Genomic DNA, 22,686 nt, shown 5'->3' with positions numbered 1-22,686 from the left:
TATATATATATATATATATATTATTGTAATTTATTGTGATTTATCCGAAATGGATTACAATCATCTCATAATCTTCCACTCAAAATTTTTAACTCTAAGGTATCTTTTATAAATCAAAACATGTACCTATAGAGGGTCGAAATCGAATTCGGGTACGTGCTGGCGACTGAACTGCTCTTACACGGAACTACGTTTACCCAGTTGGCAATAATTTATTTACTTTAACTAAATTTATATTTGATATTACTCGACGAGTAAAGCTTACACAAAACTCCAAGACTTCTGGTTAAGCCATTAAATTTTGACATAATTTATAGTATTCACTTAAATATTCATTTAAATGTAATTCCTTGTCGCATTGTTATTCTACATTGAGGAAAAAATGTACTAAATTTTAATAAATATTTATTTGAACAATATCAGTTGAACATTTACTAAATATAAATATGTATTTATTTGGTATAGAAATTATTAGTTTGATTTAACTATAATATCGTTTTTATTTAATAAATATTTATTAAATATATTTATTTATCACACAAGGGAATACGAAGTTAGTATTATTCAAATAAATATTTATTAAAATTTATTCTCAATGTTGCTTTTTTCCTTAATGTGGCTGTGCGCTGCGAATCGTAATTCGAGCAGGTGTTCCTCGTTCATGCGACCGCGGCTACAGGGAACGGAAGCGGAAATCAAGCGTAATATGTCGGTGACGAGAGCGAAGCATAGCATTCGTGTAGATGCATTAATGCAAACGTGATGTTTTACGCATGAAGAATATGGAAGAAAAAATATATCTGACATTTTTCAAAAATCACATACGAATTTTTGCAATAATAAAAATATTTTTTAATATAAAAATTAAATTAAAAAAGAAGTCAAAGAGAATGAGAGAATAAATAGTATAAAATCTTTAGATATGATTTATATTGAAAATAGATTTTACAATTATAATGAACTTAGCTCAGTTATATACATATATTTATATTATTATACAGTGTATAATATGTATATGTTTATACATATTATACAATTTTTATCGAAAAAGTGTCGGATAGTCACGATCCTGAGACTGCAGCAGACAATAGATATCTAAAATAGTGCGAACGGCGGAAGTTATTGTCTCGTTGATCATTCTTGGTTCATAATGATTAACGATGAATCTGTCAGATAGTAGGCACAGGCGGTGGAACACACACTTTGCCGAAGATTTTAATTAACCCACTTGCGTTTATATAGACAGACATATCGCGAGGTACAATTCTCGTTTTTCCGAGGTGTGGGGTGGATTCCCGCAATGAAGAGAGAAATTAAATCGATCTGTCTGTGCTTTTGTCAAATACCATAAAGACTTCGTAATTTTGTCGTCGTCCTTACGATGATGAGATCCAACCTGAAGTTTTCACGCTTAATTGCATTAGATTACTGAAAAAGCTTCATCGATTTTCACATATAAGCTTTAAAATGTTGAAGGGGGAAGGATTTGAAAATAAACAGATCTAAGAATTTAACGTTTTTTCAAATCTGAATCTCCAACTTTTCTAAGGGTGTAATTGATGATTCGTGAAATTCACGGAATCTCGGCATTATACTGAAAAAATTTTATTTTTCTTAATTTTATTTGATTTATTAATGCGAACCTCAGTACATTTCATAATTTTATTGTAAATATTAATAGTATTTTTTTCAATAACAAAATTTTTTTAAACTTTTTTTGCAGTCAATAGGAATTCACGTTTTATTTTTTTATCTCTTTAATTTTTGCATTCGTAAAGGAAACAATGAATCTAATTGCTAAAGGTAAGTGACGATTTTGCGAATGAATATGTTTTGATATTAAAATTATTATACATGAATGAAATTCCGAAAGAAGGATATATTTCAAAATGTTGCTATTATATAATATACTCTAAAAAATATTGAAGAACACTTGAAAAATGATAAAATAATAATTATCAGGCTATATCACGAATTATTTTTTTATCGATAATCGTTATTGATCAAATCAGATAATTAAATCAATGATATTGTTTTTAAGCAATGTTGGAGCGTTACTTAAAAAGTGATTATTAATCGATCATTTAATTGTCATATCGTGGCATAGACATGCAGGGATTATCCGAATTAATTGACTGACGAAGTGTTCGTAGTGGTAATCGAACAAGTCCAATTTAACTCGGAAACAAATACTTGTTATACGAGGTGTTACTGATGTCAAACGGAACAAAGAAATCTAATTAAAAATTTTACAATTGGCGATACATATAATCGAAATTCTAAAATCAGTGATTTTGCATAACCATATAAATTTAAACAATACAATATTAATTAAATATTATATTACGTATCTAGATTATGTATATAGACATTAATTATAAATTTCTATTTATGAAAAGGTTACATAGTTATGTGATACTGAATTTCTGGCAAATTAAAGAGAAAATGTAAGGACAGTAGACAAGAAAGAAAATGAATAACATAATTTTTTGCCCTTTTTGCCAGCATTGTGATTAAAACAAAATGTTGGCATTAAATCTTGGTTTTATTATAATTACAAACTGTACTTAACGAAAAAAGAATTACCAAACCTTATTTGGACGAGATAAACTTTTTAATATTTTCTAATGGATTCGATGTAACACAAATATATTTGAAAATTTTAAAATCACAATTAATACACGAAAAAAAAAACGATTTTACTGAAATATCTAAAATTTAGCTAGATACAGATCTGAAAATAAATTTTGTTGAATTATTGAAATAATTATTTAGAATGCTCAAATTAGGAGGTTAGAATATGTTAAATTTTTTTCAGTATTGCTCATCATTGAATTTTCTACATATTTACTTTGATAGTTCAACAAAATTATGTTCAGATCTGTATTTATCTAAATTTTTCAATATTTCAGTAAAATCGTTTTTTCCATGTAGCATTTGTATCATGTACATTTATACCAGCCATTTTAAAAATATTAAACGTATATATGATTGAATAGTCGATGCGTAAATACATGAAGAGTCGGTGGCAGTGAAAAAAAATCGTTGTGTTTCGTCGCTTCTCGTATGTATCATTGGAATCATTTCTTGCAATCACAGGAATGGCGTGACAGCAAAATGTATTTTGTACATGGTTCATTGCAAATGCAACGAAGTGATGAATGACTTTCTCGCCGTGCGAACGCAACGATTCTCCCTTGTGAGTAACAAAAATAAAAATAATTTTCAACTATTCCACTGCCCGTGGGAAATTCGGATTCGGAATGCGAATTCAACATGATAACCACCTACTGTTCTTCTTTTTCTTTCATCGAAATGTTCGAGCGTATCAAATAGGAAACGGTGAATTTTCGGGGCTATTTACGTCATGGATGTGTTATTTAATGCCAATCGAAGGGCGACCAAGATATCGCTCGATCGATATTAGATATTGCGTCCGTCAGTGCGTTGGCGTTAACAGAAAGGAATACAATAATTTATAAAACGAAGAATTATATATCTATCTACGTAGATGATTTTATTACGTGTAGTAATAACAATGCTAAAATATTTTGAGTGGAGAACTCCAATGACTGAAGTTAATTCTGCTGACATTAAATAGAAAAAGTTAATCCTTGAGTAATCTGGACATCTCTGCAATATTCAACCATCATGGTTATGCAGATATGCTGCATTTTTCACAAATTTTTTAATAAATATAGGTATATTCTCCACTCAAAAATATGTGTTAAGAATTCTATTATATCCGGAAAATATATGTTAAGAATTCTATTACCTCCGAAAAAGTACTTGCACAGTTTTATAAATTTCATATTACACAAACTATAGATATAAGTTACACATATATATGTTTGTACGTAATTCTCGCAACATGAAAATAATTAGCATGAAGGGAACAACACATTGTCCTTGAAATTCAACGTATGGCAGAAACGTCACGCACCAGGTGTTATTTATGATTTATCCCCCAAGTGATAGTAAACTGCATAAACACGAGAGCATAAACTGTCCAGCCGTTCACTTGTAACGCCCGTGTCTCCGTTGCGTTACGCGAGATATAAACGGAAAAAATTTGCCATGTTAGAAAATTCAATTTTATTGAGAATTTCGTTTCGCATTACGAGTTATGTTACGGAATGATGATTCGAGTCCGAGTATACACCTATCGCGCGGCGATCTGAGAACTCTGCACCCCGACGCGACGCGACGCGTCGTCGACGTCGCTGACTCGACATCGTGGCGCCGGATACGTGACAAGCACAACAAGCGACGGACAGGAAACGACGAAAATGCAAACACGGAAGAGGAAGCCGCGAGAGAAGACGTAGATAGCAGCATATTCCGGGATAAGAACGGAATATTAAAGGATTTGCTAAAGATACCTCGCAAATGTTCGACAGAGTAGCAAAATTATTTCGATTTTCTGTCAAAGAGACGGCCGAATGGGAATGGTAACAGTAGTCTTCTTCGTGTTGAATTCGAATGTCTTCTGTATAGGTTTTTTGAAATATAATATGTTATTATTCTCGAATGGTCATAATAGTATATAGGTATAAGTGTTAAGCTTTCGTTTCTTATGAAATCTTTGTGTGAAAAATGACAATGAAAATCTGTATTTTTAACATTGTAATTAACATTGTAAGATTCATAAGAGATTGAGTCTAATAGTAATCACAATTTTATGTATTTAACTTTTATATTTTACTATTAATTATATAATTTTTATATAGAATATATGAAAAAAATTTATAATATAATATAATATGTATATTATATTATTCTGTTATATTATTTGAGGAATTACATGTGCAATAGGAAAAACGATGAATATATTTTGTGTCAGGACAAAAGTTAGAGTAGTATAAGTTTGAGAAGCGAAACAAAAAATTGAGCATCACGATGTTTTTTATAACAAAATCGTAGCAAACGTAACTAAATATTTTTAATATTTAGTTACGTTTACTAATTTAATATTTTCAAAATATTTTTATTGATAGTATGCTATCTTCTTAATTTACTTATGTTTTGGCACGTCTTCGTCTATTTTCGTACACTAAGTAAGTGCAGCGATATCTATAGAAATATATTCTTCATTTGATCGTAACGCGTTATAAAGTAAAGGAGGATGAGGTGAATAATATAAGAGGAAGAAGTGAATTGTTACGTCGTAGTGCGGGATACATTAAAATAGGAAAGAAAGATATAGAGGAGAGAAGCGAACGCGGAAAAGGAGAGAAAATAAGAGCAAATTGGACTATCGATGAGCATTGAACAAGCGAGAGGCGAATCTTTGAGAATCAGGAAGAAAGATCATAAAGAACTCACCTTAGGGGATAACGATGAAACGATTGCAACGTAAATGGGAGAATTGTGCAAGTTATATCTAAAAATAGTGATAGTGAATGCCGAAATGAATTGAGTTACAATATAAAAACTTAAAAAAGAGAAAAAATTCAAAAGCAATAATTAGTTAATAACTAGAAAAGGAATGAAAGCATATAGATTGTTTTTTCGTTCTTTGATTTCAAAATTGAGATGTAAGCGTATATGTGTAATGTGTATCTATCTGTGCGTGTGTAGATATGCATTAAAACTATTAAATAATTGTATATATATACATACATATGTACATGTATATTTTATATATATATTTTTCTATATTTTTTAAATATCATACATATGATATTTAAAATTGTATCTTCAATACAAGATTTGGCTAGATATCTTTATACGAGAAAAATATTCTCGTATATTTACGAAAATTAAAATACTAATGTGAAATCGACTATGAATTTGTTGAAAAACGGTTAAATAGAACTTTTTGTTACCAATTACACAAACACAATGTATCCGACGTGAATCAGAATGAAAAATGTTTAATGATATATTATATAAAATTTTTGGGAGGTAATCGATGACAAAATAGAGAAATATACGTACCTTGATTTAAAATTAAATTTTCTTTAACAAAAATCCAATTACATGGCGTCTTTTCAATATTATTTAAAATGTTTAAATAAAAATAAAAAAGAAAGAGATCAACCAAAATTCTTCAATTTTCGGTGCGAAATAATGAGATTTGTTGTAAAACTTTCGCTAGGAAAGGCATTTTCAAATTTATCTTACGATTTAACACCAATTAGCAAACACTGCAAGTGTACACTAGCGAGATTAAAAACAAGAAGATAAATCGAAAAGAAAAGAAAGTGCGAGCATTGAGTAGTGACGCATATCGAGCATGAGACTCTGAACAACGACGAAAGAAACCAAGAGAACCACCGTGAGCAACCTCAATCACCACCTTCCGAACGTGGAGGCAATTCGGAACTACTTCTACATCGAATAACGTGCATGTATATACATGTATGCGACAGTGGAATGTGGGCGTTGGGCGAAAAAGCCTCCCTAGAAAATAGATGCTAGATCAAACGAATAGTAGCTGTAAAGCGAGAGAATTGAGAAAGCTAAAAGGGGGGAGAGAGAAAGCGAAAGAATAAAAGGAGAGTAGGGGAGGAAGAGAGAGAGAGAGAGAGAGAGAGGGAGAGAGAAATAGTGCTTACGAATATGTACGCAACCGTGATGCGAGAAAGCAACGAGAGAGAAATAGAGAGAAGCCAGTAACGAATTAAAGAATCTCGGAGCCCTAACCGATTGTCTAAACTCATGCCTATTTCTATCAAAATAGATTAATTTTAATCTCGGTTTAATTTATTCTTCCTTTTCTAAGTCCAAGAATTAGGAAAAGATGGAGAGTAAATTGAACCGAGATCCAAAGTTAATCTACATCGACGGAAATAAATCAGCATTAATGATAAAATTTAATAATGTTGATTGACTATAGCTTGATCGATCGTTCTCATTTCTTGTTAGCCTGCTAACCGTACAAAGGGAGGAAATTAAAATTCTGTTATAATAGTGAAAATCTTAAAATTCAAACGTGAGGAATTTTGAACTGAACTTTTTGCGAAATGTTGCGATGCACTTGATAGTCTTTAAATTTTCAACGAACATAAAATAGGGAACATGGAAGAAATTAGATCACACACGCAATTTAGCAGATAACTATAAAAACTGATTGAGAAATTTTGTCGATGTTGAAAAAGTGTCATTATGTCAATGATTGATGAAGCCTTGAAAAGTGTGAGAATCGAATTTCTGCGCCTTGGGGCGCCCGCGCACCCCAGACCGCCGGTTCGCCACTGCATGGAATTTAGCGATGCGGCGGCAGCAGCGTGGAGAGAAAGAGAAATGAAGAGAGAAAGAGAGCGAGAGAGAGAGAGAGAGAGAGAGAGAGAGAGAAAGCGAGCGTATAGTGCCAGCCGGCCGGCAAGGGAGGAACGATGTTGCGGACTATCGACCCGGTCTCTACTTTGGCTTGACGCCTGCGCCTGTCATCGGCAATCCCTCCTACCGTCCCGCGAGCCGTCTTGCCGGCGTCGCGGCGCTCTACGCAACGTCGGTGTGGCGACGGTGGGACCAGCAGTGCCTCTCACGATTCCGTTCTCGTTCTGCCCTCCGTCTCGTGAACGCCATTCGTACGTGTCCGGTCCGGGGTGTCACCTAGGTGCCAACACGCGCGCACACGTACACCGCGTACGTAACGCACACGCACGCAATACACGCACACACACACCCGCATACATACACACATACACATACACACACGTATAATGTTACATATTAGGCTCTAATCTCTATCCCGATCCGTCTTTCTTTTTCTCTCTACTCGCTTTGTCGCCGTTTCTCTCGCCTACTTGTCACTTTACACACTTACGTTACACGACCATGTTCTAACGCGATCACTACCGGCGCGTATCACCCACTCACCGAGCTACAGTGTGCGATTCTTTTTCCGTTTCTATATCTATCTAGTCCTTGTCTATATATAACACGGATATGCGGCAAGAAAATCCAATTAAATATTCGTATTGGTGCTAGCCGACGTAGTGTCGGTGCGACCATCGTACCGGCGCCTTCTTTCATCGAAGATGTCACGAGTATCTTTCTTTTTGCAAAATGCTTGTGCTTTTCTTGGTGCGCACTCGTAATACGCGAGCCGGTAAGTTGACAGGTGGACGTCGAAGAAACTTCGGCTAGACCGGCGATGGAGACATTGGGAGAGAAGAAAAGAAAGGGGATGAGAAGGTGACAGGAGGGAGAAGGAGCGAAGGGGAGGGAAGGATGGATAAAAAGGGGAAAGAGGAAGAAGCTCCATGCTTGACGAGCAGGAGGTTTCTTAGGACGGAGATGAAACGGTAAAATCAGAAAGAATGACTGGCTTTTTCACTTCCTGATCTATTTCGCTCTTATCCACTTTTTTCGCTGGCGAATTGCCTGGCAAAAATCCTCCGATATAATATTCGTTTTTCAATCCTCACGCACTACGTATCATTCTATTCGATGTTGTTTAAATGATTTCTAGGTTTCCCATGGATCTTGTTTGATAGACAATTAGCAAACTTTGATAGATCATGCAGTTTGAAAGTGACCATCTTTGTTCTTCTTAATTAATCTTCACATGCGCAGTTGTAGTCGATGACCTTGGTTGTTCCGGTTGTACATTGTCATTAACAATTTTGTATTCTGTTATTTTTTAACTTGACACCTGGTTACTATTGTAACATTCAATGGATTCTTCGTGTCTTTCAAGAATTCTCTCAGGTACGCGTAATTATGCGATGAGTAATTTTACAATACCAAAACGTATATTCATTCGCAAAATAGTCATACCTGGTAAATACCTGGCAGATATATATTCATTATTTCTGATCTATATTCTACACATACTTTTGTTCTCAGTTCTGAGACGACATTGACGATAATGTCGAACGAAGTGTGAAGGCTGCTTATCCATTCCTTCGTTTCCTTCTTTCGTATTCTTATCCTTGTTAAAAATCTGCATAATTATCTTCTGACTGAGAAATTAATTTAATATTCATACTTCTCATTACATCGTTCGTAATGAAAGAATAAATCACATCGTGATCTTAGCTTGCCCAGAATATTGTCTCGATATTTAAAATAATTGTCACATTGTTATAATTATTAATATACAATTATTATTAGTTGGATTAACTAATATCAATTTTCATATTATTTTCCTGTTATAATGTATTTATTAATATTATAATTTTCATACTATAATGTATTAATATCAATTTTTACCATGGTATATTATAAGTACTACATAACAAAATATTTGCCTCTTTTGCATATTTCAATATGCTGATAAATATGAATCTCTCATTTCTTATATTTTTCAAGAAAATTGACTTCCTTGAGATATTACCAGTATATATATATATATATATAAAGTTATTCATCATTTGCAAATGTGTCGTTACTAGCTAGCAAATTTGAATCCTTCGAAGACTTCGTAATGATTTATTTCGAGTCACTTCTTATTCTATCAATCACATTCCCAATGTATTTATGGGCCATCTCATGTGCGTCTTGCACGAAGATCTCCGTTTTATCGCTTTGCCATTTCGTTCTTCCCTTATCGACGCTTCCGATAAATGTCGATACGGTCGCCTACTGATCGTTTTTAACATGTAGCCTGAGGCTAACCTTAACCTGAATATTGGGATCCATTTCGCAATTTTCTTTTTCGTCGGAGAAAAATCCATTGGATGGACCGTACGGTACGCGCAAATGCTGGCATTGTGTTTTATTCGTATAGGTATAGACTCACACATACGCATGTACATATCGGTCTACCGCTTTACACACGCCTTTTATACCTCTTTATAGCTAAAGATTTAACAGAATATCTCTGAATTTCCTAGATTGAAAATTACGAGAAAACATTAAAGATGTTTGTATAATTTTAAAGATGTAATATAAATGCAAAAATTTTTTTTATTCAATATTTGGATATTTTTAAAATAAACATGTTTTTATAAGATGAAAGACAGTTTTCTTTTACATTTTGTTGATAACAAAGAAGAAAAAAAGAGAACGTCATTTTATAATGTGATGCGAAAAATTCTTTCCTTAACATTTTTACATCCAAATCTGGAAGTTATTCAGATGTTTTTCTGTGAAAAATCCCATCAAAAAATTATATAAATTTATACATATATTATGTAATGAATATATAAATGTATATATTATATAATATCGTATTGCAAGACACACACTGATACACACACACACACACACACATACACACACATATACACACACATATACAGGATGAGCCAAGAGAACTTTCCACCTTGTTTTTTGTAATCAACTGATTTATGCTGGAACACGTCAACTTTTTTTAAGGGAAATGTACATGATAAATTGTGCTGCTCTTCACTGTTAAATCTATAGTGTTAAATTTAACTTAACGTGAGTCGCCACTGCTCCTACTCAATCATATCGTTATTTTATACTAAAACAATGGTTATATTTGACACTATACAGTGTCAATTTGACACTATACAGTGTCAAATTGACACGATATAGTATCAAATTTAACTATTATTTTGGTAAAAAATAATGATATATTTAGTAGGAGCAGTGGCGATTCGTTAGGTTAAATTTGACACTATAGATTTAACAGTGTTCATCTTCTTGACTAAGATAGCTAACCCTTTAAAAATTTTAAATGACAATAGGAATTAGATGACATATATTTAAGAGCTTTTTAATTCTCTTGAATTCTTCAGAATCTGTGTCTTTTTAAATTTTAGTGACTATCTTGTGACGTAACATCTTATATGGAATCCGGTGTCATAATACAAATTCTATTTTTAAAGTATCTCGAATAAAAAAAATATAATGAAAAAATCAGATGACCTTTGCAAGTCACTGAATTGAATTTTTAACTTTTAATACCTAAGACTTCAAAATTTTTTTAAAAATATTCACTTAAATAAAAAATAATAAAATAATTGTATAAAGAGAATTTAAAAAAACCTTTAAAACGATGTGTGTCACTTGATATTTTGTCATTTAATATTTGTGAAAGAGCAATTATCTTAATCAAGAAGATGAAACAATACACAGTTAAACTTATCATATAATTATACATTTTAAAAACAAAATCGGCATGTTTTAACATATTTCGCACAAATCAGTCGGTTTAAAAGGAACAAGGTGGAAAGTTTTCGTTGGCTCATCCTCTGTACACACACATACACTCATTATAAAGTGATGTAATTTTATTTATACATATATTTATATAGACATTTATATAAAATATATGTATGTACCTTAATATATCTAAATATCGCTTTATGTATGTACAATATACACAAATACGCAGAGGAAGCAATTCGGAGCCCGTGCCTGAGCCCGAGCGCCACTTACAAACACTGCCTTGAAGGCTGAGAAGAAAGAGGTAGTGTTGTTATAGTGAGAGGTGGACGAGAACGAGGATTCGTCTAGTGGTGTATCTTCCGTGATTGACGCCGAGAGAGAAAAACTACGTCCTCCTTCTCGGCAGAACATCTGCGTTCTGGTCTGCCGACGGCGTTGTCCGTCGTCATCGTCGCGGAGAAACGGCCGGCCTCCGTGCGTCGCTCGCTAACGCAGCGGCTGTGTGTCATTATTACTGTCCCACTGCCTCACACACCGCGGCCTCATGATTGGTTCATTTTGGAACCTATGCCGTGCGTGCCCTTCAATGCCGATTGATAAGGTGAGGAGACTAAGAAATTATATAATTGCGCTGCGGATATTTCGATTTGCTGCAAATTATTTGATCCAATTAAAAATAGATATTTCAAGGAAAAAAGGATATAGTAACATCTCTTTATGTTGGATACTTTGCTGCTCTATATAACGCAATAATAATGAAGGATAAAATAAAATAAAAATTAAGTAATAAGTGATAATAAAATAAAGTCGTTTTTATAGCATCGAAATCCAAAATATATATCTCATTGTACTCTGTACAATGTTTTATTGAAACAAAAGTTTCAATGTACTTTCCTATCCGTTTTGTCTAACCTTTGGTAGAAGTATTTCAAGCTTCTTTCACCAACTCTGATTAACACTAATCGATGTTTAACTCGATCATCGCGATTGCCAATGTGAGAACTAAACACAATGTGTCTCAGAAGACGAAGAGAAAGGAAACGTTCTGATATATGAAACTGCTATTGGCATTTCTGCGAGTTGATCGTCGATTAATTTAATCAGAAATTGGTGAAAGAGACTTTTCATATAGAGTCCCGATAGATAATTTATTAAAAAATAAATTATCTTAAAGAAGGATCCATTTTCAATATTATATATCTTTATAATTTTTTCAAGTTAAATCAAATTTCCGTTTAAGCAAATCCTGTTTGAAATTAAATAAAGAATACCGTTTTGTTATTCATTCTTTCTCTACAGACTTGCTAACAGCCTTTTTGACTTTTAATCGGTAATAACTTTTCAATATTTTCGTTAAGGAAAAACGAATTTCGTATAGAAACTGTACTATAAACAATAACCGATAGTTTTCGGTAGATGGCTGTGTAGAAAGCTAAAGATTCTATAGCTGTCTAATGGTACGATTAATCAGAATGGCGACTGCATTGATTCAATAGTCGTGTATTGCTTGTTTGTCGCCAGTCTCATAAATCCACGAGCGATTCGAGGAAATGTACTTGCACTACTTTATATAGCAACTTGGGGGTGGTTAGTGTATTCAATTTCCATTTGTATCTATTTAATTTTTCTGTAAAATTCCTTTACTCTTTTCTTTATAAATTTTTCAATTGTTTTAATTTTAATTTAAAGTTTATAATCATTGTGTGAATTTAACTGTAATAAAGCAAGCAATAATTATAACTTGAACGATTTAAAACAATTATTATATTTATATATATAGTTATAAAATGAGTTTCTCAATTATAAAATAATTTTTTTATGTTATACAGCAAAGAGAAAAGTGAATATTTTACTTTAATAATGTAATAAAAACATGATAACATAATCTCCTATAATTTTATCATTTGTTAGTAATATTTTGTCAAAAGCACGAATATTTTGGTTCGTTTACCATTAACTTAATGAATATAATTACTTGGCAATGTTTATAAATCATTGTTATGAACGTTTACCCGCCAACAGGAACGATTAGCAATGGAGAAAATTGGGGGAGTCTTTTGTAATGGTGAATTGTGGGAGAAATTTAAGGGAAGTAGACAAGCAAACTTATTATGCCTTATTTCTTGCAAGCAATTTTGAGAAATAGGCAGCTTGGCTAACTCAATTGCCTTCGTGATTTCATCTCTTTCAGTCTTCACTGTTAATAAAATTTGTTCAATCTTTACTGTTGATAAAATTAAAAAATCAGATTTGAAAATTTTACGTAAATTGTGAAACACAAGATTTTCCTTACACAAATTAAATCGCAAATTTTTTAAATTTGCTGTACAAGTAGGGATACAAACAAATGTCTGTCAGATATAAATGCAATATAACTTGCATACTTAAGAACTATGCACGGAGTCCTTAAGTATTACGTTTTCGTAAATGCTTCTCTGCAGTAGATTTACGATGCACAAATTTAGTATATTATGAAATATTGCTTAATAATTTATGCTTATAAGGCATGAAATCCCCGAAACGTATGATACAAAATGTAATTTGCTTTACATGCATAATGCAAGATGAACTACTGAAAAAAGTCAACTACGAATATGCGTATAACATCGCATATCACTGCTTAAAATTTAGCATGACGTGATTTATAATGATATTTCGTTCATGCGACATTATGTATTAGTTACAATGATGGATAAATATTATTAATATTAATTAAATATTATACAAAATAAATAAATACAAATTAAATATATATTTCTTGAATTTTCTGTGATATATAATTTTACGAAATAAAGTTGATATTTCATAAGAGATATTTTTTCATATTTATCGTGTAATTTTTGTTAATTTAGAAATTAAGAGACTTTACATATCTTTTTAATCTATTACATTATTTATGCAAAAGTTGAACTTTTCTAATTAAGATCTACTAAATTCGTATTTTTAATTATTGTTATTAATTTATTATATATAATATATAATATATATATTGTTATTAATTTATTATATATAATATATAATAACTAGCAAATATGATGTGTATAAATTGATTGATTTTTATTGCAGAGATGCAGTAATTTATTAGTTTGGTTTGACAGATCTCATCAATCGTTTATGTATCATTCTATATGCATTGGTGGCCGAAGTGTTCCGCTCCAAGCGGAACAGATTTTATCGGTCTGGGAGATCGCTTAAATATCATACTTCCTTTGGTCGAGTGCAGCATTTTTCATCTTATCGAAATCGAATTACTTTATCGATTCCGTTAGATTATGGCACGTTTAGCATGATTTGTATGCATCGATTTTACATCGTGCATGGATTTTCTCCTTCACAATGACACAATACTTTTGTCGCAAACTTGATCAAACTTGATCGTTTCAGAAGTCAGAAGTGGCCTCTTTTTTATTTTGCATAAAATTATATGCATTTCACTATTAATTTTCGCGAAACTGCTACAATTTTATCCCCATAACAAACTTTTGCAATTGTACTGAATAAAGTTCACTGTAGTACTTAATGTATTAGCACTGTCAGCACTTTGAGAAATGACATCAATAAAGGCATAATTGTTACTAGACAATTTACACATCTATCATAGAATTATTAGACACATGAATTGGAATCATTAATCAATGTACAGAATGTCCCATTTTAATTTTCGTCTTTTTTTTCGAAAGTTAAGGTTTTTTATCGAAAACAATTTTGTGACTTCTAGGGAAACAAGTTATGCTAGTGTCAATTCCGAATCTAAATTGGAAGACTCTTATTTTTATCTAAAAGTATTTTTAAAAATGGAATCAATTTTAATTCCTCATTTTTCATTAGATTCCACAAACTAAGGATTTTGTATCAATTTTTTAATATATATTTATGTACATCAATTTATATAACTTTTTATGCACATAATATAAATTAAAAAATATTAACGCATGTTAAAGAGGCTATAATCTCTCACAATACAACAATATTATTTATTACACCTTTTATTGTTCTTGAAAAAATTGATTTATTGAATTTCTGGAGTTTCCGCGAATTTCCTAATTAATGCAATAATAATTACTTCTGGTTAGCATTGTTCCGCATTGTGATTGCTATGCTAATAGTTAGCATAGAACTTACGTCATTATGGAATGGCCGTCGTCTCGCCGTAATATTACGTCATGCCCAAATCGATATATATTTTCGTCATGTACTTGCTGGGAACTTGCTTAACGATTTCAGCTGTATTTGCAATTTTTTTCTTGGTTACGTGAGTTCGCACGAAGCATATCGATCGCTCTTATTCGGAGAAATGATTACTAGATGCGTTTATATCGGAGAGTCCGTTCATTAAGTTAAAACCTATTCGAGAGCCAATTTGATTTTCAAAATGTGTGAAACTTGTACAGCAGTTACTTATCTTATTAAATAAAAGAAAGGAAAAGTAAAACATGTTAGGAACATTTTATAGTAAATAATTACTTTTCCTTTAAGTATAGTTTTTGTCGTTCCAAGAATTTGCTGTAAATTCTATTTTTAATTTCTTTTAAAAAAAGAGAAGTCTTTCAATTTTAATTTAAATGTAAGAAGAAGTGTAAAATATTTCTAATAATAATTAAAAGGAGTACGTTGGATGTCATGCAGCAATTATTGAAGAATGATATTCAAGTAAATAAGAGTAAATAAATATAAGAGTTATTTAATTAAATACAAATATTATGTAGTCCCGTTGTATCAAAATTTCGTCACAAATATGGCACAATACTACACAGAGAGAAAAATGTTTGGTATTTGTAACTATAATTATATATTACTATAATTATGATTATTACTACTATAATAATAATCATAATTATAGTAATATATAATTATAGTTACAAATACCAAACATTTTTCTCTCTGTGTACGTTATTCAAACGTTGAGCGAGATAAAATCATTCTTGACGAGTACAGAATCCGGATAAAAGTCGAATACTATCCAAAAGCGATATCGTGTATTGTCAGCTTGTCCTATATGACATTCGATCTGTTGCACCCATTTTTAAAATCGTGAAGAATGATCGGAAATATATCAGTTAATATTGCGAAAGTAAACATGACCTTTTGAAATTTTATCAACTGTAACAATTTACATATTATTCAATCGCATAAACAAAATATTTTAACAATTTCGAAAATATCGATTATTTTAATGTTTAATCATATATGTTGATAACTTTTTAAATGTGAGATTTAGTCTCCGATAATTTAATAATATAGGAAAGTTTCTGACTATTAAGTGGAAATAATAACATTAATGAAACGTTAATTTCCACGCTCTCTGAGTTTTTCTCGTCGCAATGGAATGAATTTCTTCGATATCGGGATTCGCATTTTCGTTTTACTTCCTGTTTGTAGAAGATATGATTAGGCGAAGCTGCGAGAGAGAAAATTATCCCATTTAATAGACGTACCTCTGTGCGATATTTTCTCGAATATTTTATCTTTTTCTTTCTCTATACTTTCAAGTGCCGATTAACTGATTAATCGCGTATTCGTATAAACTACGATGAAATGCACTGTATAACTGACTCACAATTGCGCTAGCGAGAAAAAGTGTCGTTTATCGATTGGCCTCAATTCGCGAGTCATTTTTCAAAATAATTCATTAATTCTAGCGTTTCTCGTGCCGAGTCATCTTAATGTCATGAGCAGACTAATCTCTAAAGTAGACGATTTTGACTGTCGTAACACCGGTAACTTATGGAGCATAATGTCGCGTATAACCAGTGGAACCGCATGGTCATTCGGCTCAATCGACCCCCGTGTGCAAATCGTCGCCACGAAGAGAATGGTAGGAGTGAAAAGCCGGCATTGCGCCACTCGGACTCGCTCGCGTCCGTCAATATCCATGCTTGATCACCACCCGCAAAACGCATCTTGATCCTTACTATTGAACATCAAATATTAAAAAATTATTAGTGGAAATTAGACATAAGAATAAATTAAAGAGGAAGAATTCTATTTTTGATCGAAGCGAATTTTGGCACTTAATAATATTCATATGTAGATTTTATAAATACAAATATTTAAATATATTTTTATAAATCTACATATGAATATTGCTAAGCATTAAAATCCACTTCGACCAAAAATAGATATATATATTTGAAATATTAAGAAATTGTAACTTTATAATTTTATTCTAATTAATTAATATCTTATAATTATTCTTCTTCTAACTATTTTTCTTTTATTAGTATAATTTAGTTAATTATATTACATTCGGTACTATAATTTATTCTTTTTTAAACTAATTAATTACATTCATTGAATAAATTATGTGTTATACTTTAAATTTTCATAAAAATTGTAAAAAATATGATTTTTATACAAACTTTCCATTAGTGACGTGTGGAATTATCAGAATAATTGCTCTATAATCTATCACAGTATAATCTATCACTACTGCATAACATATTTTATTCATAACTAATAAATAACGATCTCGAATACGTATTTTATGTATACGAAATGTGTGTGTTTGTGTTAATACATATTTCCCTGCAAAAATATGTATCTATGCAAATACGTACGTAAATACATCAATGTAAACATTATAGTATATATTTCATGTTTACATACGAATTCCATTATTCTATACTAGCAAATACATTTTGTCTAATATCGCACGTTGGTTAGCATAAATATTACGTAAATTAGTATGATCTTAAGATGGCCATTTTATAAAAGTCATTAGATTTAACTAGAATACATCGTCCCGTGATGAAAAATTCAAAAGGTTTTAATATTATTGTTAGAATATGGTTCGCGCAGAGTTTGATATAAATGCAAATATAAACTTTTGTGTAATGAAGTTTGCATAGAGAAAGATAATATAAAAAAATAGAAGAAATTCGAGAACGTAGAGTTTGATTTAGATTTAGAATTACACAAAACTTCGCGTAATGGAGAGTTGTAGAAATTAAAATGAAATGGGAAAATGCTTTTGAGAAGAAATCATGATTCAGAATCATGAATCGGAATTCGTAATGGAAATGAATGCAATTAACAGATAGATAGCATTGTGAAATTTAAATGAAAGCGACAAGAAGATAACAAACTTCGGATTAATTGTATAAAATTGCGTAGAAAATATAAAGGAATCTTATATGTGCAGGATCTTTAAGAATTTTTATTGGCCGATAAAATGAGATTTTTCTTGCCAATTTTGTTCTTATTTCAACATATTTATATCTCTATTGCATTCCGCTTATATTTGCAAATTTGTGCCTATTCGGAATAAGTGATTCCATCAGAATCTCATCCATGCGAAAAATATGAATTGCTGTGATCAGTGATCTTGAAATAAAATTCGCTTTAATTTTTCTCGTTATTACTCGATGATAAAATATCTAATAAGAAATATTAAATAAGAATCACAATTATTTTAATTAAGTTTATTGCGAATGTGAGAAATTAGATTGCGTCACGTGTTGCGGCAATGCGACGGAAAGGATGAAGCTTAGAGCTGTCGATATTGATTTTGCGTCTCGATATGTCATCTCGATTTAACAAAATACAGAAGCATAGTTTTTTATATTTTATAAAAATGAGCTTTAATGACTTTGACCAACTAGTATTATTACAGTGATTCTATTCCAGCATAATCGGTTTTGCTAAGTAATAAGATACCAGAGAGATTTCCGATTAATACAGGAACGTTATTTATTTTTGGAAAACGTTTATTTTTTCAATTACAATACAAAAATTGTTGCTATTATTTTATTATCGGTTTATGATTCCGTGAAATAATTTTATTTAGCACTTGTTACGTAACTGCAAAATATTTTAAAGGAAATGAACGAACATAAATTGTAGATCGTACCTATATTTTTTACAGCTTACATTTTTGTAATTTTTTAAGAATGAAGGGGTTTATTTATTGAAGGGGTAAATTTATTGAAGAATCGTGTTGTGTGCAGTCACTATTCTTGTTCCACTGTATTTGTGATTAGAAAACGTTAAACATTCACAACTTTACGACCGTCGTAAGGCTTTTGAAATATAAAATGCATTGTAGAATTGGAAAACTTTCAATGTTCTCGTACACCATGATTCGATTTAGATGTTCGCGCGCGTCCATCGTTTGATACATTATTTATAATTCGTTTTATCATGTTTCGGCCCGACGAAGCGGTATCGCGAATGCATGAGAAACATAATTGCTGCAGCGAAAATGCGGACGCGAAAAGTCGATTTTTGCGGGCGGAACGGGTGGAAGAACCGGCACTGCACCAACGTTGTGTCTTCGTCGATGTGGTACTTGGGCCAAGTCGCGCATTGTGTATAGTACATTGACTTTTATTACCCTACTTCATACCGCGCGCGTACATACTATTCTAACCGACACACGAGGAAACTGTCAATAAAATTCTAGAACCGATCGAGTACGAGGTATTCAAGAAGCGAGGAATATGCAAAGTGCGCTTAGGGTATCATGTCGCTCGTTCGACGGATGTTTGCAAATTTTACGGATTTAATTCGTGTGACCGAGAAAACATTTTTTCCGTTTTTTAGCATCGAACGAAATTCTTTCACATTATTTATTCATCAGCACATAATTGTGCTCTACTCCAATTTTGAAATAAAAGCACTATTATCGTGCAGTTTAATTGTTGTGTCAGAATGGTCCAAATTGCTTCGCGCAAATAATTAATCTGCTTTCAATCCATTCTCTTACTTCCAGAATTGTGTTTATGGTACGCGTCTATTGACGTGAAATTTTTGGCGACACGCCGTGTCCCGCAGCATTCGGGAAACGTAATTGAATATCGTTTATTACAGGCGAATAACGGTGATTACATGATCTCGTGAACGCGGTCAGACATTGTTTGTCGTATGCGGAATTCATCTGACAAGCGGTGCATCGTTCTGTTTGATAGTGTTTGTATAATTATTTTGTTTATAAATATTCGTACCCAAATTTACTTGTATACGAAGTTCGAACATTGTTAAACTTGGCGGACGAACTTACAAATGTATATGTACTTGGAAAGCGATAGAGAACGTGAATACTGATAACGGTTGAAGGCGGTTGTCAGGTGTTAAATATAGACGCTAATTAGTCGTGAAACTTTCTCGCATGAAGCCATTATGCGACAATCACTTTTGCAGGAAATGCTTGTTTCAACATAGCATATATAATTGAATAAATGCAATGTAAAAACATAAATAAAAGATAAGTAAAATATATGAAAGAGGATCGATGAAAAGAAAATTAATAAATGAAAATTGTAGATTATAAAAATAAGCATCATTAAACTTTAACTGTTAAAGTAATTTAAATGTGGATGTGATTAAGAAACTATAATAGCTTTAGTCAGTAACATTCATGTCTTTTTGATATTTGAAACAGATCAATTCAATTAAAAATCGAAATTTAATTATTTTAAACTACGAACAGTTGCGATAATATAATACAATATCAAAAACAACGGTGCCGTCACATACAGCCCGTAATCCGTAATCCGGAAAGAGAGAGAGAGAGAGAGATATCTGCAAAAGTTACTAGCAAGGGAAGTTTCACAACTGTCCGGAACCGATTTGATTCTCCATGAAGTATGTTGTTAAACACGAAAATCTAAGAGAGATACGTATTTTTTTATACGTGCGCTAACTCATGTTTAAGGGATGAAACACCCCTTTGAAAAAAAAACGGTACCTATTTCTATTTTGAGTCGAACACCGTCGGAAGTATAAGACGGAAAAAAATTTTTTAAACAAAAGTTGTACGGTTTCAAGAGTACTTCAATGTTGTGAAGAAAAAAAATTAAAAAAAATTTTTTTATTAACAATGGTGATTAGATTTTCGTGTTTAACAACATATTTCATGGAGAATCAAATCGGTTCCGGACAGTTGTGAAACTTCCCTGTAGATATTGCGTCCGTAACTTTACGTGTTTTACCTCCTTGTGTCCCATGGAGCCGTAATCCAATGAAATTTTCGTAAAAATTACTAGTTATTACCAGTAATGCTTTTCCTAATTTTATCTATTTGACTAAATTTGACGATTTAATTAAAACTTTTGTTATAATCAAAATATATTCTGTATTTTCTTATCAAATAAAATAAAAATGAACAGTATAACTTCTTAAATAAAAAATATTACATTTACACGTCCGCATTTTGCGGTTCCATAGAACACAAGGAGCATGTAAGCACGCAACGCAATTGCACTCCGACGTCAAACAAAAATAAACGTGCCATAATCTACCTTTAATTTATAAATAGTGATTAATTTGTTTGACAACAATTTTGAAATTAGAAGTACATAATGAATCTTTGATATATGTTATTAGTGCAAATACAACAAATGGTCTGTTTTCTGACGTGCACTAGACTGCACTAGAACTCTTTTTTCACGTACTTGCGGATTACATGAGAAATATCTGCCGTACATATGCAATCCCTAGATACTTTTGCGGACATCCGGTGCGGATTACGGATTGCGGACTGTATGTGATGGCACCCTAAAAGAATCGAATTTTTCCGGATATAAATAAAAGAGAATTTAAATTCTTTAAGGTGATATAATTTGTCCATCGCGACTATTTGAAAAATAATAATTATATCCGAAGAGATATGCCACGTTGAAGTTTTAGGGCTACCAATCGCACAATCTGGAGACACGGTAGTGTCTCGGCGCTAAGACACTGCCGTGGCTCCTTTACGTGAACCGGCAAATTTTTAACTTACAAGAGAGACTTAGAAAATTAGATACAAAGAAGATTAGATCACAAAAACCTAACGCGAGTGTATACATTAAGCATTAATTAAAAATTATTACAATGATACGTAATGCATAATTTTTAATCTTAATATAGTAATTAATAATGTAGTTTGCATTAACGCATCAATGTACCGTAATTTTCTTAATATGTACATACTAGTGACGTGAAACTGGTTTAGAATAAGATTCAAAATTCGGAACAATATATTTTTTGCCACTGAAGAATATTTTGTATATCGTCGTTGTGTAGTAGTAGTAGTATAACGATTTTGATTTATCTATACTCGTCAATGTTAAGTGTCCCCGAAAGGTAATGGGACAAGATGATGGAACATATAACAAGAGAAGGGAAAAGGACGGGATTAGGTCACATGTTGTCGATGATCACATGTTGACGTCTGATCGGTGTGCATTCGCCCAAGAAACCAGATTTCCTTGTTCCATCGAAGTACGATCGATCGAGAATTATTTGTGGTATAACTTGGCAGAACAGGAAAACCGATAGGGAAAAGAAAAAAAATATAACGTAAATAGATCCAGGGGCAAAATTCCTAAATACGTGAATAAATAATAGGCGTTGACATATCGATTTCATTATTCATAATGAGCCACAATTCATCCACTTCAGTGACATTCGATGAAATCAGCTTTGATTATTTATTTATTTATTGACAATTTAAATTACTTATCAGCTTGTTCCGCGCTTATTTATTTGCGACCGTAGATTAAGATAAAATTTACCGGAATTGCGATAATAGATATAACTGTTAAGGTCAATGAAATTCGGGGCTCCTCGTGTGCCGGCTAAAATATTAAATAGTTCATTCGGTATTAGTGAATGTATTAGTCATTGTTTCTAGAACTGCTATATATTTTATTGTGGCATATATTATAGGGAAAG

The 22,686-nt window shown here is 31.9% G+C and overlaps 1 protein-coding gene across 8 annotated transcripts in view; it reads left to right on the top strand.

Annotated features, from left to right (window-relative positions):
• Positions 1-22,686, top strand: part of LOC108723295 (mediator of DNA damage checkpoint protein 1) — a 66,886-nt gene that overhangs the window by 6,674 nt on the left and 37,526 nt on the right. For 2 of the 8 annotated variants that reach the window (XM_018448909.1, XM_018448908.1), the window contains exons 1-2: positions 7,379-7,564; positions 11,258-11,632. The exons of the other annotated variants lie outside the window; for them this stretch is intronic. In XM_018448909.1, the coding sequence (XP_018304411.1) occupies positions 11,576-11,632 (57 nt within the window). In that variant the 5' untranslated portion in view covers positions 7,379-7,564; positions 11,258-11,575. Of the gene's footprint in view, positions 1-7,378; positions 7,565-11,257; positions 11,633-22,686 lie in introns of those variants that run through there. 8 annotated transcript variants of the gene reach the window in all.

Source organism: Mycetomoellerius zeteki, unplaced genomic scaffold (genome assembly GCF_001594055.1).
Source record: "Mycetomoellerius zeteki isolate Tzet28-1 unplaced genomic scaffold, Tzet1.0 scaffold228, whole genome shotgun sequence".
Classification (NCBI taxonomy): domain Eukaryota; kingdom Metazoa; phylum Arthropoda; class Insecta; order Hymenoptera; family Formicidae; genus Mycetomoellerius; species Mycetomoellerius zeteki.
The sequence above is the reverse complement of the archived record's forward strand: the minus strand, read 5'-3'. Positions and strand labels throughout refer to the sequence as shown.